General features: G+C 38.4%; 1 protein-coding gene across 1 annotated transcript in view; it reads right to left on the bottom strand.

Annotated features, from left to right (window-relative positions):
• SLC26A8 (solute carrier family 26 member 8) overlaps window positions 1-14,726 on the bottom strand; it is a 73,349-nt gene that overhangs the window by 48,826 nt on the left and 9,797 nt on the right. Inside the window, 2 exon segments of the mRNA XM_067753193.1 lie at window positions 1,469-1,585; window positions 12,640-12,779. Coding sequence (XP_067609294.1) covers window positions 1,469-1,585; window positions 12,640-12,779 — 257 coding nt within the window.

Raw genomic sequence — 14,726 nt, 5'->3', positions numbered from 1 at the left:
AAGAAAAATAATACCTAACACTTATGAAGGATTTAATAGGTGCAAAATGACATGGAGCTAAACCTATTTCAAATATAATTTCATTTACTTCTACTATCAGCATAAGGGAGGCAAAGGCAAATCTTACCTTTAAAATACCTAACAGAAACAAAACTCTAGTAGTCCTTGTTATCAGTATTTGGAAATGATTGTAATGTGCTCTGGGAACTTGGAAAAATGGGAATAAAATAGTTCTCTTAGTGTTCAAATGTAAAATCAACACATGATAGATTTTAGGAAAGATATGGAATATTGTCCTTAAAAAAGGCAAAGGAGCACTCAACAGAATGGGATGGGAACTGGACTGAATATACAAACAGACCTGGAGAAAAACTGTGACAGTCAGAATGGTCAGTGTTGGTTGCTTGGTCAGTTACACAGTGTGGAAGCTCAGAAAAAGGCACTTTACTGAGTGAATGTTGGCGATGCCCTTCTGAGACTCTCAGGGCATTTTGTGATTTGATTTCTGTATGGGTTCACCTAGGGGAAGTAATTGTGCTAATTATATGAACTTCAGCTAGTCTGGTCTCTGTAACAGTCATTTCCAATTATAAATTAGTAGATGGACTTTTGACTCAGGGAAGAAAAGTGCTTATCCTGTGGGTTTGAGTGCTTTGATTACTATGACAGCATTTTCTCAATGTAAATTAATAATCTGACGTGATTATTGTTTTTTTTTATATAAATTTATTTTATTTATTTATTTATTTTTGGCCACATTGGGGCTTCGTTGCTGCACGCAGGCTATCTCTAGTTGCAGTGAGCAACGGCTACTCTTTGCTGCGGTGCACAGGCTTCTCATTGCGGTGGTTTCTCGTGTTGCGGAGCACAGGCTCTAGGCGCGTGGGCTTCAGTAGTTGTGGCACACAGGCTCAGTAGTTGTGGCTCGCGGGCTGTAGAGTGCAGGCTCGGTAGTTGTGGCACAGGGGCTTTGTTGCTCTGCGGCATGTGGGGGTCTTCCCAGACCAGGGCTCGAACCCGTGTCTCCGGCAGCAGGCGGATTCCTAACCACTGTGCCACCAAGGAAGCCCTGACATGATTATTATAAATCAGGTCCACAGATTTTGGTTATTAGGGGTACAGTTGAAAAGTGGATCCACTCTAGGAGTTTGGGCAAAATCATTTCTGGATCTTCCAGGTTGAGGATAGTCAGATTCCAACATGTGGTAATTTCACCAAGAAAAGTACCTCTTGTCCTATAATTCCTTTAATAGCTTGCTGGCCTGTTTGTCTGGTGGTGACATTAATAATATCACAAAAGAAGTGTTCAATTTCTAAAATCTGAACACTAATGCTATGGATAGAATATCCATCTTCTGCCTCCTTTCTTTCTACCTTAAACATAGCTTTAGCTTGGGTTCCTTAGCAATAAGCAAATGACTGAGATGGAGACTTCATCCACCTCCTGTGGTTCCGGCACTGAACTCACCAATGGACATTTGATGACATGATCCCAAAATTCCATAAATTATTGAAGCACAGAAAGCTGCATAAGAGATATTGAGAGGAGGAACCAGTTGCCTTGCCAGCAAACCAAACGTCAGGCCTGAAAAGCAAGATACTTTAAGTAAGCAAAGGTAGCCTGGCTTTTAAAAGTCACCTGAAATAAAAGCTGTAAAGAATATTTAAAATAAAAATGACCCATGTATACAGCTGACTATGGTAACAGAATCCCTTGGCATACAGCCCTTAATTAGTACTTTTTATTATCTCCTTTGATTTCTAACTTCTCTTCCTATTTTTTTTTTTTTTTTTTTTTTTGCTGTATATGGGCGTCTCACTGCTGTGGCCTCTCCCGTTGCGGAGCACAGGCTCCGGACGCGCAGAGGCCATGGCTCAGGGGCCCAGCTGCTCCGCGGCATGTGGGATCTTCCTGGAACGGGGCACAAACTTGCGTCCCCTGCATCGGCAGGCGGACTCTCAACCACTGCGCCACCAGGGAAGCCCTTCTCTTCCTATTTTATCACAAGCTCTTACACATCAATTCTAAATCATAGGCTTAAACACCTTTCACTGTGAGGTCTTCATGCAAATCATGGAAAGCAAACATCACAGCAATAAGATCTTTAATTCCAACAGCTCAGAAGAGCCCCATTCTTACCCCCAGTCTAGTACAAGAAGGCCCTAGGAATCCTCCAGGGCTGGAGAAAAAGCTGGAGAACAGGTAAGGATTGTCACACTTAACTGACGTGACTCCAAGTTGGTATGTGTTGTCTCTCTTGCATATGCCAACCACTCCAGTCTCTTCCTTCAGCTCCTTCTTCAATACTTACTTTCTTTTCTAAGAAGCACCATGAGAATTTGGAAATTTTGAGGCAAATGGATTAACATTCATGGTGTCATCCTTTGACGTCTCAAGTCCACAGCTCCTGCCCTGAGGGGCTCTCTTCAATTTACATCATACCAGTGTGCTCATCAGAAATCAGTTATGAATCCGGTGAGCCAATTTATTGCCTTAAACGAGCAAGGCTTTTTTTAATGGAAAAGTTTAAACTTATTGAAAAATAGAGTATAATGAACCCCCAAGTACCGATCACCCACTTCAACAATGGTCAACTCATGGCCAATCTTGTTTCATCAATGCCCCCATTCCTCTCCCATCCCATATTATTTTGAGGCAAATCCAAAACACTAAATCATTTCACCTGTACATATTTTCAGTATATATCTTTTTTAAAAACACCCTCTTTTGAGTACAATACCATCATCACACCTAAGAAATTATTAATGGTTCTTTAACATCATCAAATATCCAGTCAATGTTCAAATTTCCCTGATTTCTCATACATGGTTGTACTGGTAGACCACCTCTAAGATGATCTACAATGGCTAATTGGTATTCATGCCCTTTTTTGAGCTCCACCCCTAAAGCATGAAATAACTTACTTCTAATAAATAGGCTACAACAAAAATGATGTCACTTTTGAGATTAGGTTGCAAGACTGTGGCTCCTGTCTTGGTTGCTCTCTGGCTCTCTCTTTCATTCAGGTCATCAGCTGCCAGAGTTGACTTCATGGGTGTGTGACCTATGCAATCACACAGTGCCCTGGGCTTAGAAAGGCTCCACACTTGGCTTAATGCTCTACTCTGACCATCTTGAAATTCTGGATAATTTCTGAACTAGGGACGCCGCATTTTCACCTTGCACTGGGCCCCATACACGGTCCTACCAGCAGCCGTGTTGTGAGGACACTCAAGCAGCCCATGTAGAGGCCCACATGGCGAGAAACCCAGGCCTGCCAGCAAACACGGGTGAGCCTGGAAGCTGATCCTCCAGCCTCAGTAGAGCCTTGAGATAACTGACAATTTGACTGCCACCTCCTGAGAGACCTTGAACCAGAGGTATGGTGGGTTTGGGGGTGATCTTTTAAAAAAGTTATTTGCTATTATATGTTGTGTTTTGTTTTGTTGATGTTGTTGTTGTTGTGCTTTCTTTCACAATTTTTGTGTTTATATCAAATTAGGTCCTCACATTAGTAGATATGTCTCTTGAGTCTTTTGTAATTTATAGGTTCCCCTTCCACATATTTTCCCTAAGCAAACCTCAGTTGACTGCAAGTAACAGAAAACCTGCTCAAATCAGCTTGAGCAAAAGAGAAGAATTTTTTTTGACTGCACCGCCCAGCTTGCGGGATCTTAGTTCCTCAACACAGGCTTGACCCTGGACCCTGGCAGTGAAAGCACTGAGTCCTAACCACTGGACCACCAAGGAATTCCCAAAATAGGAAATTTATTAAAAGAGGACAAAGGTCAGTTGGGCCTCATCAGAGACTGGAAACAGAACTAAAAAGCCATCAGGGTCCAGGCAGCTATCTCCCCATTCTCTTTGTCTCCAGGCTTACATAGTCTCCTGTCTTTGTTTCCAGTTTGGGGGCCATTATGAACAATGCTGCTATGAATATTCTTGTACATGATTCCAGGTGCACAGATGTATAAATTCCTCAAGATGATATACCCTGAAGCATAACTGCTGGGGCATTTACCAGAATATGCCAAACTGTTTTCCAAATGGTTGTACGATTTACATTCCCACCAACACCGTACGACAACTCCCATTATCTACATCTGTATTAGCACATGATACTGTCAGAATTTTTATTTTAGTGTGTATGAGTTAGTTAATTTCCACTTCTACTTCATTGATTACCAATAATGTTGATCAGTTTTACTTAGCAGTGCCTTACACATATGTAGGAATATATATATTATAGTCCTTTGTTGGGTATTCCATGGTTTGCTTTTCAACCTTCATCATGTCTTTGAATAAACAGAAGTTCTTAATTTTTATTTAATTCAACTTAACAGTCATTTCCTTTTAGGCTAGTGCTTTTTGTGTCTTGTTTAAGAAACATTTTCTACCTCAAGACCATGAAGATATTCTCCTATATTATTCCAAAAACATCTTTATAGTTTTATCTTTCATATTTGGGTCTTTAATCTAAAAGGAATAGATTTTTGTGTATGCTGTGAGGTAGAGGTCTACAAATTGATTTTTTTATATAAGTATTCAATTGTTTCACATCATTTTTTAAAAGTCTGTTTCTATAGTGACACATCTGATACAAACCATGCAACATATAAATGTGTGACCCTTTTCTGTTCCACTGGCCTAATTGTCTAAGTCTGTAATACCACACTGTTTTGTTTGTTTTGTTTTTATATAAATTTATTTATTTATTTATTTTTGTCTGTGTTGGGTCTTCATTGCAGCATGCAGTCTTTCTCTAGTTGTGGCGAGCAGGGGCTACTCTGTTGCGCTGCGTGGACTTCTCATTGCAGTGGCTTCTCTTGTTGCAGAGCACAGGCTCTAGACACGCAGGCTTCAGTAGTCGTGGCACGCGGGCTCAGTAGTTGTGACTCACGGGCTCTAGAGTGCAGGCTCAGTAGTTGTGGCACACGGGCTTAGCTTCTCCGTGGCATGTGGGATCTTCCCGGACCAGGGCTCGAACCCGTGTCCCCTACATTGGCAGGCAGATTCTTAACCACTGCACCACCAGGGAAGTCCACCACACTGTTTAATTACTTTTTTTAGTAATTAGTCTAGTAATAGTTTTGTAAAAAATTTAGCAATCCCCATTTTTATTGTGAAATATATAAATAGAAAGTTCATTAAAATAGATATTGAGCTTAATAATATTTATAAAACAAACACCCATGTTATCCCCACCCAGATCTTTAATCACAACTCCATCCCTCCCCACAGAGGTATTCATTATTTTGACTTTTGTGATAATAATTTCTTTGCTTTTCTTTATAGTTTTACCACTGGTATACATATCCCTAAACAGTGTAGTTTGGTTTGTCCACTTTTGAACTTTATATTAATGGAATTACACAGTATACAATTTTTATTTCTGCTTATTTTTCTTCTTATTATGTATATAAGCATCTTCCATGTTGCTGTGAGTTGCTTGAGAGTGCTCATTTTCCTTCTGTGTATTCCAATATATGTATATATGAATGTTTATTTATTCTTGCTACTTTTGATGGACATTATCTTAAACATTATAACTTTACATTCAGTCTTGATAGCTGGAGAAGCAAATCCTCCCATGTTGCTCTTCAAAATAATTTGCCTATTCTGGGAAAATGCTATCTTTCAATTAATTTAGGTCCTTATTAATATTTCTCAATAAAGTTGCATATTTTCTCTATAGAGGTCTTGCACATCATTTCTTAGTTTCATTACAACTTACTTCATATTTACTATGCTTTGGTAAATGGTATTTAAAATTTTTTTTTCACTTTCTGTTTCCTGCAGGTATAAAGGAATGTGTAATTGATTTTTATTTACTCATCTTATATCCAGCAACTTTGATAAAATCTTATTAATTCTATTAATTTATCTGTAGATTCTTTTGAATTTTCTACATTAAAAAATACATCTCTATGGGCTTCCGTGGTGGTGCAGTGGTTGAGAGTCCGCCTGCCGATGCAGGGGACACGGGTTCGTGCCCCGGTCCGGGAGGATCCCACATGCCGTGGTGCGGCTGGGCCCGTGCGCCATGGCCTCTGAGCCTGCGCGTCCGGAGCCTGTGCTCCGCAACAGGAGAGGCCACAGCAGTGAGAGGTCCGCATACTGCAAAAAAAAAAAAAAATCTATGAATGATGTATTATTTCTTGCTTTGCAATTCTTTACCCTTATATTTTTTTCCTTGCTTTAATACACTGCCTGTGAATTCCAGTATAATATCGAATAGCCCTATTTACTCTTTTTTTTATTGGCTGCATTGGGTCTTTGTTGCTTCACGCAGGCTTTCCCTAGTTGTGGTGAGCAGGGACTACTCTTCGTTGTGGTGCATGGGCTTCTCATTGCGGTGGCTTCTCTTGTTGCAGAGCACAGGCTCTAGGCGCACGGGCTTCAGTAGTTGTGGCATGCGGGCTCAGTAGTTGTGGCTCGCGGGCTCTGGAGCGCATGCTCAGTAGTTGTGGCACACGTGCTTAGTTGCTCCACATCATGTGGGATCTTCTCGGACCAGGGCTCAAACCCGTGTCCCCTGCATTGGCAGGCAGATGCGTAACCACTGCGCCACGAGAGAAGTCCCTGAATAGCCCTATTTACTCTTGATAAGCAACACGTAGCGTGAGGAGAAAGTCCTTTGAAATGTAGGGTTTCAAATAATTCACCAATGCAGGGAAGGTAAGAGAATTACTTGGTAACGGCCTGAGAACTAAGTGGTCTAAGTCTCAGTTAAGCTTAGGCCATGGAGAAACAGAGAGAAACCAAGTCTCCAGACTTTCCAAAACCTTAAAAAATTTTTTAATTTTGAACTAATTTTAGACTTATAGAAAAGCTACAAAAATAATAGAGCATTTCCATATATACCTTACCTAGATTCCTCTAATGTTAACATTGTCATAATCATAGTATAATTATTGGGATCAGGAAATTAACATTAGAAATTTAACTAAATACTTTACTTGAATTTCAACAGTTTTTCCCCTAATTTCCTTTTTCTGTTCCAGGATTCTATCCACAGTTCCCTACTCCATTTAGTTGTTATTTCTCCTTAGTCCTAAAATCTCTTATAGTTCCTCAGTCTTTAATTGTCTTTCTTGACTTTGACACTTTGGAAGAGTATAAATAGATGAGCTATTTTGCCAAATGCCCCTCAGTTTGGGGTTGCTTAGGTTCCTTATGATCATGCTAAGGTTATACATTTTTGATGTGCATACTGCAGAAATGGTATTGTGTCCTTTTTAGTGCATCATATCACAAGATTCGTGATCTCCGTATGTCTTACTATTGGTGGTGATAGCATTGATCACTTGTTTAAGGTAGTTTCTCCCAGGTTCTCTACTGTAAATTAGTGGAGTAGTTGATAAATATCTTGAGGAAGATACTTTGAAACTATGCAAATCCTGTTACATAGATTGCAAACTTTTACCCACTAATTTTAACCTCTGTTAGTGGATTTTATCTCCAATAAGTATGACTGTAGTTTTTCACTAATGGTGATTTTCTATTTTCTTTCACATTTGTAAATTGGGATTCTACTGTAAGGAAGAGCCAGCATCTTTTTAATAAGGTTTTCATCATGCAGTATTTTTGTTTCATCTGAAGAAAATTATTAAGTCGTTAGGGCCTACCTGTTTAAATATAAGTAAAACTTTTGAATTATTTACACTACAAATTATTTCATTATTCACACTACTTAAAATAACACACATTCCCTTAGTCAGTCAGCAGAGTTGCTTGGATTCATTCATTCACACAGTTATGTAATCATTATTCAACAAATATCTTGAGTACCTACTATGTGCCAAATACTGTGCTGGATGCTAGGTATACTTATACATCTTAATGTCATTCTTATTTTGGTACGAAATTATACTGATGACTTGGAAATTTAGCAAAGAAATGTCCTCAAACTTTGACCATAAACGAAGGATGTTTCATAAATGGTGTCAGTAGAGGACTCACAGGCAAAGCATCAGTGCCAAGAGTTCAGGTCTCTCATTTCAGCACCACACGAATGCTCTAGAGACTTTCTGATACTTTCCTGGAAGTGAATATACACATACAAATGGATCATTCTGGTTTGTATCTGCCATATGAAAAATTTAAAAGGTACTCCTTTATTCTGGGAATACAAGGCTAGTTCAATATTTTAAAATCAATTCATGTAATCCAGTCTAAAGGGAAAACTTTGACAAAATACAACATTCACTTATGATAAAAATTCTCAGCAAACTAGAAAAGATACAAACTTTCTCCACCTAATAAAGGGCACCTACAAAAACCCTACAGCTAACATCATACTTAATGTTGAACGATTGAATGATTTTCCCCTGAGATCAGGAACAAAGCAAAAATGTCTATTCTCACCACTCTTATTTGACATATACTGGAAGTCTTAGCTAGTACAATAAGCAAGAAAAAGTTATAAAAGCCATTCATATTAGAAGGAAGAAAACATAACTGTCTCTACTCACAGATGATATGACTATCAATGTAGTGAGTCCCAGGGAATCTACAAAAGATTCTTAGAACTAATAAGTGAGTTGCAGGATACAAGGTAAACACACAAAATTCAATTGTATTTCTATATGCAAACAATGCACAACTGGAAACCAAAAATGTTTTAAATTACCATATACAATATCTCTTCCAAAATGAAATACTTAGATATAAATCTAACAAAATATATACAGAATCTGTATGCTGCAAACTACAAATGCTGATGAAAGAAATTAAAGCAACACCTAAATAAATAAAGAGACTTATTGTGATCATGGAGTGGAAACTCAACATAATAAGATATCAATTCTCCTCAAAGTAACCTATGAATTTAATCAATGGCTATCAAAATCTCAGAAGAATTTTTTGTAGATATTGACAAGCTGATTCTAAAATTTGTATGAAAGAATAGTTAAAACAATTTCGAAAAAGAATAAAATTGGAGGAATCACACTACCCAATTTTAAGACTCACTAAAAAGATACAATAATTGACACATGATATTGGGAAAGGGGTAGACATATACATCAATGGAAGAGAATAGAGTCCAGAAATAGTCCCACAAAAATATGGCTATTTGATCTCTGACAAGAGTTCAAAAGCAATTCATTGGAGAATAGTCTTCTTTAAAAATGCAGCAAAAAATACACCTTGACCTAAACTTCACAACTTATTTAAAGATTAACTCAAAATGGATCAGTTCTAAAAGTAAAGCATAAAATGTAAGACTTTTAGAAGAAAACATAGGAGAAAATCTTTGTGACCTGATGGTTAAGTGAAGAGTTTTTATATATGATAAGAAAAGTACAATCCATAAAAGGAAAAAAAATTGATAAATTGGACTTTATCAAAATTAAAACCTTTTGTTCTGCCAGAGATACTGTCAAGAGAATGAAGAGATAAGCTACAGACTGAGAGAAAATATTTGAAAATCACATATCTGACAAAGGACTTGTACTCAGAATATAAAAAGAATTATCAAAAATTAACAATAAGACTGGGCTTCCCTGGTGGCGCAGTGGTTGAGAGTCCGCCTGCCGATGCAGGGGATGCGGGTTTGTGCCCCAGTCCGGGAAAATCCCACATGCCGCAGAGCGGCTGGGCTCGTGAGCCATGGCCGCCGAGCCTGTGCGCCCGAAGCCTGTGCTCCGCAACGGGAGAGGCCACGGCAGTGAGAGGCCCGCGTACTGCAAAAAAAAAAAAAAAATTAACAATAAGAAAAAAATTCCAATTAAAAACTGGGCAAAAAACTTGAACAGGCACTTTGCCAAAGGGGATCGAAGGACAGCAAATAAAAACATGAAAAGATGTTCAACTTCATTAACCATTAGGGAAATGCAAATTAAAAACACAATGAGATACCACTACATATCTCTTAGAATGGCTAAAATAACAGATACCAAAAAGTAGACCTCATCAAAGTTAGTAATTTTGCTCTGTAAATACTCTGTTAAGAGAATTAAAAGGAAAGTTACAGACTGGGAGAACATATTTGCCAAACACAAAAGACAAAGGACTAGTACCTAGAATATATAAATAACTCTCAAAACTCAAAAGTAAAAATGCAAACAGTCCAGTTAGGATATGAGCAAAAGACAAGAAGAGCCATTTCATTAAAATGTATAGATGGAGAATTAGCATATGAAACGATATTAAACATCATTAACCATTAGGGAAATGCAAACTGAAACCACAATGAGATCTCACTACACACCTATCAGAATGGCTAAAGTAAAAACTAGTGACTACACCAAATGGTAGTGAGGATGCAGAGCAACGGTATCACTCACACATTGACAATAGGAATGTAAAATGATACAACCACTCTAGAAAATAGCTTGGCAGTTTCTTAGAAAATTAAACATGCCAACTACTATACAATCCAACAATTGCACTCCTGGACATTTATCCCAGAGAAATGAAGACTATGTTCACTAACCTACATACAGATGTTCATAATAGTTATATTTGTAATAGCCAAAAACTACAAACAATCCAGATGTCTTTCAAGGGTGAAATTTTAAGCAAACTGTGGTATATCCATACCATGGAATACTACTCAGAAATAAAAAGGAATAAACTATTGATACACACAACAACCTAGATGAATCTCCAGAGAATTATGATGAGTGAAAAAAGCCAATACCAAATGGTTACACACTGTATGACTCCATTTATGTAACTTTCTTGAAATGATAACATTATAGAAATGAAGAAAAGATGAGTGATTGCTAGGGATTAAGGAGGGGATGGGGGCAGAGAGCAAGTGGGGGTGACTATAAAAGGGCAATATGAGGGATCCTTGTGGTGGTATAAATGTTCTGTATCTTGACTGCATCAATGTTAACATCCTGATTGTGAGACTGATCTATAGTTTTGCAAGATTTACTACTGACGAAAGTGGGTAAGGGATACAAGGGACTTCTCTGTGGTTTCTTACAAATTCATGTGAATCTATAGTTAACTCAAAATAGAAAGCTTAATTTTAAAATACTGACAATATCAAGTGCTGACAAGGGTGTGGAGGAACTAGAATTCTCATACATTCTGGTGGAAATGTAAAATGGTAGGTACAGCCACTCTGGAAAAACAGTGTGGCAGTTTCTTACAAAGTTAAACATACACTTCCCATATAACCAACAATATCACTCCTGGGTTATTTACCCTAGAGAAACGAAAAATATTTTCAAACGAAAACCTGTGCATGAATGTTCACAGCAACTCTGTGATGGCCCAAAACTGGAAACAAAATGTTCGTCAATAAGTGAATGATGGACAAAAAACTGTGATATAGCCATATAATGGAATATTGTTCTACAATAAAAAGGAATAAACTATCAATGCACATAACAATTTGCATTAATTTCAAAGGCATAAAGCTGAATTAAAGAAGCCACCCTTCAGAAGTTACATACTGTATGAGTCCATTTACATGACATTTTCGAAAAGACAGAACTATGGTGATGGAGAAGAGATCTGTGGTTGCCGGGGGTTAGAAGTTAGTGGAGGATGTGACTAAAAAGTGATGGCACAAGAGAGTTTTGGGGCTGACGCAACTGTTATGTAACTTGACTGTGGCGTGGTTATACAACCCTATACCTGTGTTTAAATTAATAGAACTGTATGAAAGAAGTAAATTTTACTGTATGATAATTAATTAATTATTTTAAAGGGATCCCTTTTCTCCAACTAACAGCCCTATGTCAGAGTTGGATTTCAGCTGCCACTGGCCCCTTTGGTTGGCTTCATTTGTGCTTTACAATCACAAGTTTCAACACTGCTTGGTTTGCCCCAGAAGAAGAGAGAAACAGAGGTGTTTAAAGACTACGTAGGGAATTGTGAACTACTCTGAGTAACGGATTAACACAAAATCCTTTCTCTTTCTCTGATCAAGTTGATCTTGGGTTAACCTTCTAGCTCTGTTTCTTTGGAAACCTGATAATGGTGGAAGGTCAGCTGTGTTACCAGCCAACATTAGTTATGGTAAAAGGAGCCTGATTAGTATATTCTACCTGGACCAAGGGGACTATGAATTAAAGATTAATATCTTGTGGGAAGCCTTAGTTTTGAGCTTCTCAGAGCACAATGACTCTTGTAACTGGGCATGTCGCTGTGGGACCCATGGAGGCATCAGTTATGGGAATTACAAGAGATGTTGGTTTCTATTTGGGAAATGGGGCTTCTAAAGCCCGATAGCTCCCGCACCTATCTGTGTGATCTTGTTGTGTCATATCTGAACTGCCGTTTGTACGACCAAAGAATAACCCCTGTACTGCTGTGTGTGTAACTTGCTGAAGGGAAGCTAGCATGCTGTGTTTCCTATCCTTCACCTTTTTAAGTAAAACCAATGCCAAGTGAGATCTATTGGAGTGAGCATAAAATGACTAGTTGAGCAAAAAATGACCATGAGCAGGCATTACAAATACTCTAGAAGGTATCAGGGGTCTAAACTAAACTGAGACTTTTGGAACTACCCTAGAAGAGTTAGAAATTTGGCAGGTAAGGAAACAAATGGTAATGATGTGAATGGAATTCACATTTTTTTTCTATTCATCTAGCACAAGTAATTTGTTTACTCTGGGCAAGTGACCAGGTCTGGTGTATTGTCTGTGGGTGAAAAATCTTCGTATCTTTCTTACCTTGGGGAACTTGCACGAGGCCAACACTTATCCCAGCAAGTAAGTCTCCAAGAAGCCAATCCTTGAATCGATAAAAACACATCCACTCTAGGAAGGGAAAGATTGTAAGCATGCATCTTCGAAACTTGTACCATGAGCAGCTGTGAGAAAGAACAGAGACTTGATTAGGTTCTCCAAAGAAAAAGCCCACATGGCCAAGAAAAGGCATTGTGAGTACCTTCTTCTTCCCCTACAACAGAGTTTCTTTCAACACTACTGATATTTGGACATATTGGACTGGATAAGTCTTTGTTGTGAGTCTGTCCTGTGCATTGTAGGATGTTTAGCAGCATCTCCGATCTCTACCCATTAGATGCCAGTAGCATCTCCTCCCCTAGTTGTGACAATGAAAAATGTCTCCAGACACTGCTAAATGTTCCCTGGGGGACAGTATCAACTTCAACTGAGATCCGGTGCCATATGTATGACAAGAACTAGGCCTTGTAAGTCCAGCATACGAATCAGGCCTGTGGTTTTACAGAATGTTTGAAAAGAATTCAACCTACCAAAATTTTCCAGTAGAAAAATGGACTGTTATGGCTTTCTCTTGGTAAGGATAGTGTTTTGAGATGTGCTGTTGGTGGGTGGCAGAGAATTAACACATTCACATCATTCCTGTATACTGAAATTTTTACCAAGCATTAACTCTACATGGCTTTGACCTGTAACATGCAGAAATTTACAGAAAATATAGAATATGGAGTCTTGTGCTTATGGCATTAGCCATGGGAAAAAAGGGAATAAAATAAGGCCTTATTATCTTTTAACCCAGTGGATAATGACCAGAAGCAATTTTGTTCCCTAAGGGACATCTGGTAATGTCTGGAGACATTTTTGATTGTCACGACTCGCCTCTAGTGGGTAGAGGCCAGGGATGCCACCAAACATCCTACAATGCACAGGACAGCCCTCCACAAGAAATGATTTCACGGTCCGAAACGTCAACAGTACTGAGATTGAGGAAACCTACTTAAACCTTTAGATCATCAAAGCAGCAGAATCATTGTAAACCAATCAATCAATCTGTTAATCAATTAATCCACTAGTAAAGCTAATATGGTTTTTTTTTTTTTTTTGCTAATATGGTTTTAAATTGCTTTTTGCTATTTATATCTCATTATGGGCTGAAAACAAAGAGTATGGAGATTTTTCATGTATGAGCTATCTCTGAATAATTGTGATTTGACTGTAGCAACAAATATAACTTCAGTGTATGCAAGGCTAAAATGTGTGCTCAGAAAAGAAGTAATTTCAATATGCTTGACTCTAACAACTATGAGCATTACAGTCCCTAAGCTAATTAAGGCCAAAGAAGTGTAAATGTCTTTGCCAAGGTCACAGTAACAAGTGTGGGTAGAATTGGGGCTAGAATCCAGATTTCGTGATTTTTAGTTCAGTGTTCTATCCAGTCTATTACCATCACAGTTCCTATCGACAGCTGTTGAATTCTGCTCAGGAGCCAGAAGCAAGACCATAGGTTTAGAAAGAACAACATATTGCTATTTTTATGAGAATCCCTGGGTGTGGAGAGTGTGCTGTCTCCAATTACGGCCCTCTATGGGGGAGAATACAGCATGGCATTGGGACAATTTGTTTCTGCATCTGGTCCAGTGTCCCTTCCTCTCCATGTGCCACCCTGGAAGACCAGCGACCCTAGGGAGAGTCATCAAAGCTCTCTGACATGGCAAAAAAATAAAATGGACATGGAATAATGAGGACCTAAGACTGACAGGGATCAAGGAAGGAGTTAGAGGAACAGAAACTGAAGCTGGTGGTGGAAGAGTTATAAGCACTTCGACATGAATCTGGATCCTAGTTAAAGCATCTTAAAAGTGAGGAATGTAAGAGTTGATGTGAAAGCACAGGGGAGATTTTTTTAAAGAGAGGGAGTATTGCAGTTGGGTAACTAAAAGGGAGAAAATGAAGGAAGATATGAGGTTTTCTGCAGAAAGGAAGAGATGAAATTAAAAGATTATTATTATTATTTTACTATTTGCTAGGTGCTTTACAAATATTCTTTAAATCCTCACAATTGCCTTATAAGGTAG

The sequence above is a fragment of the Pseudorca crassidens genome, chromosome 10 (assembly GCF_039906515.1).
Source record: "Pseudorca crassidens isolate mPseCra1 chromosome 10, mPseCra1.hap1, whole genome shotgun sequence".
NCBI classification, from domain to species: Eukaryota; Metazoa; Chordata; class Mammalia; order Artiodactyla; family Delphinidae; genus Pseudorca; species Pseudorca crassidens.
The sequence above is the reverse complement of the archived record's forward strand: the minus strand, read 5'-3'. Positions and strand labels throughout refer to the sequence as shown.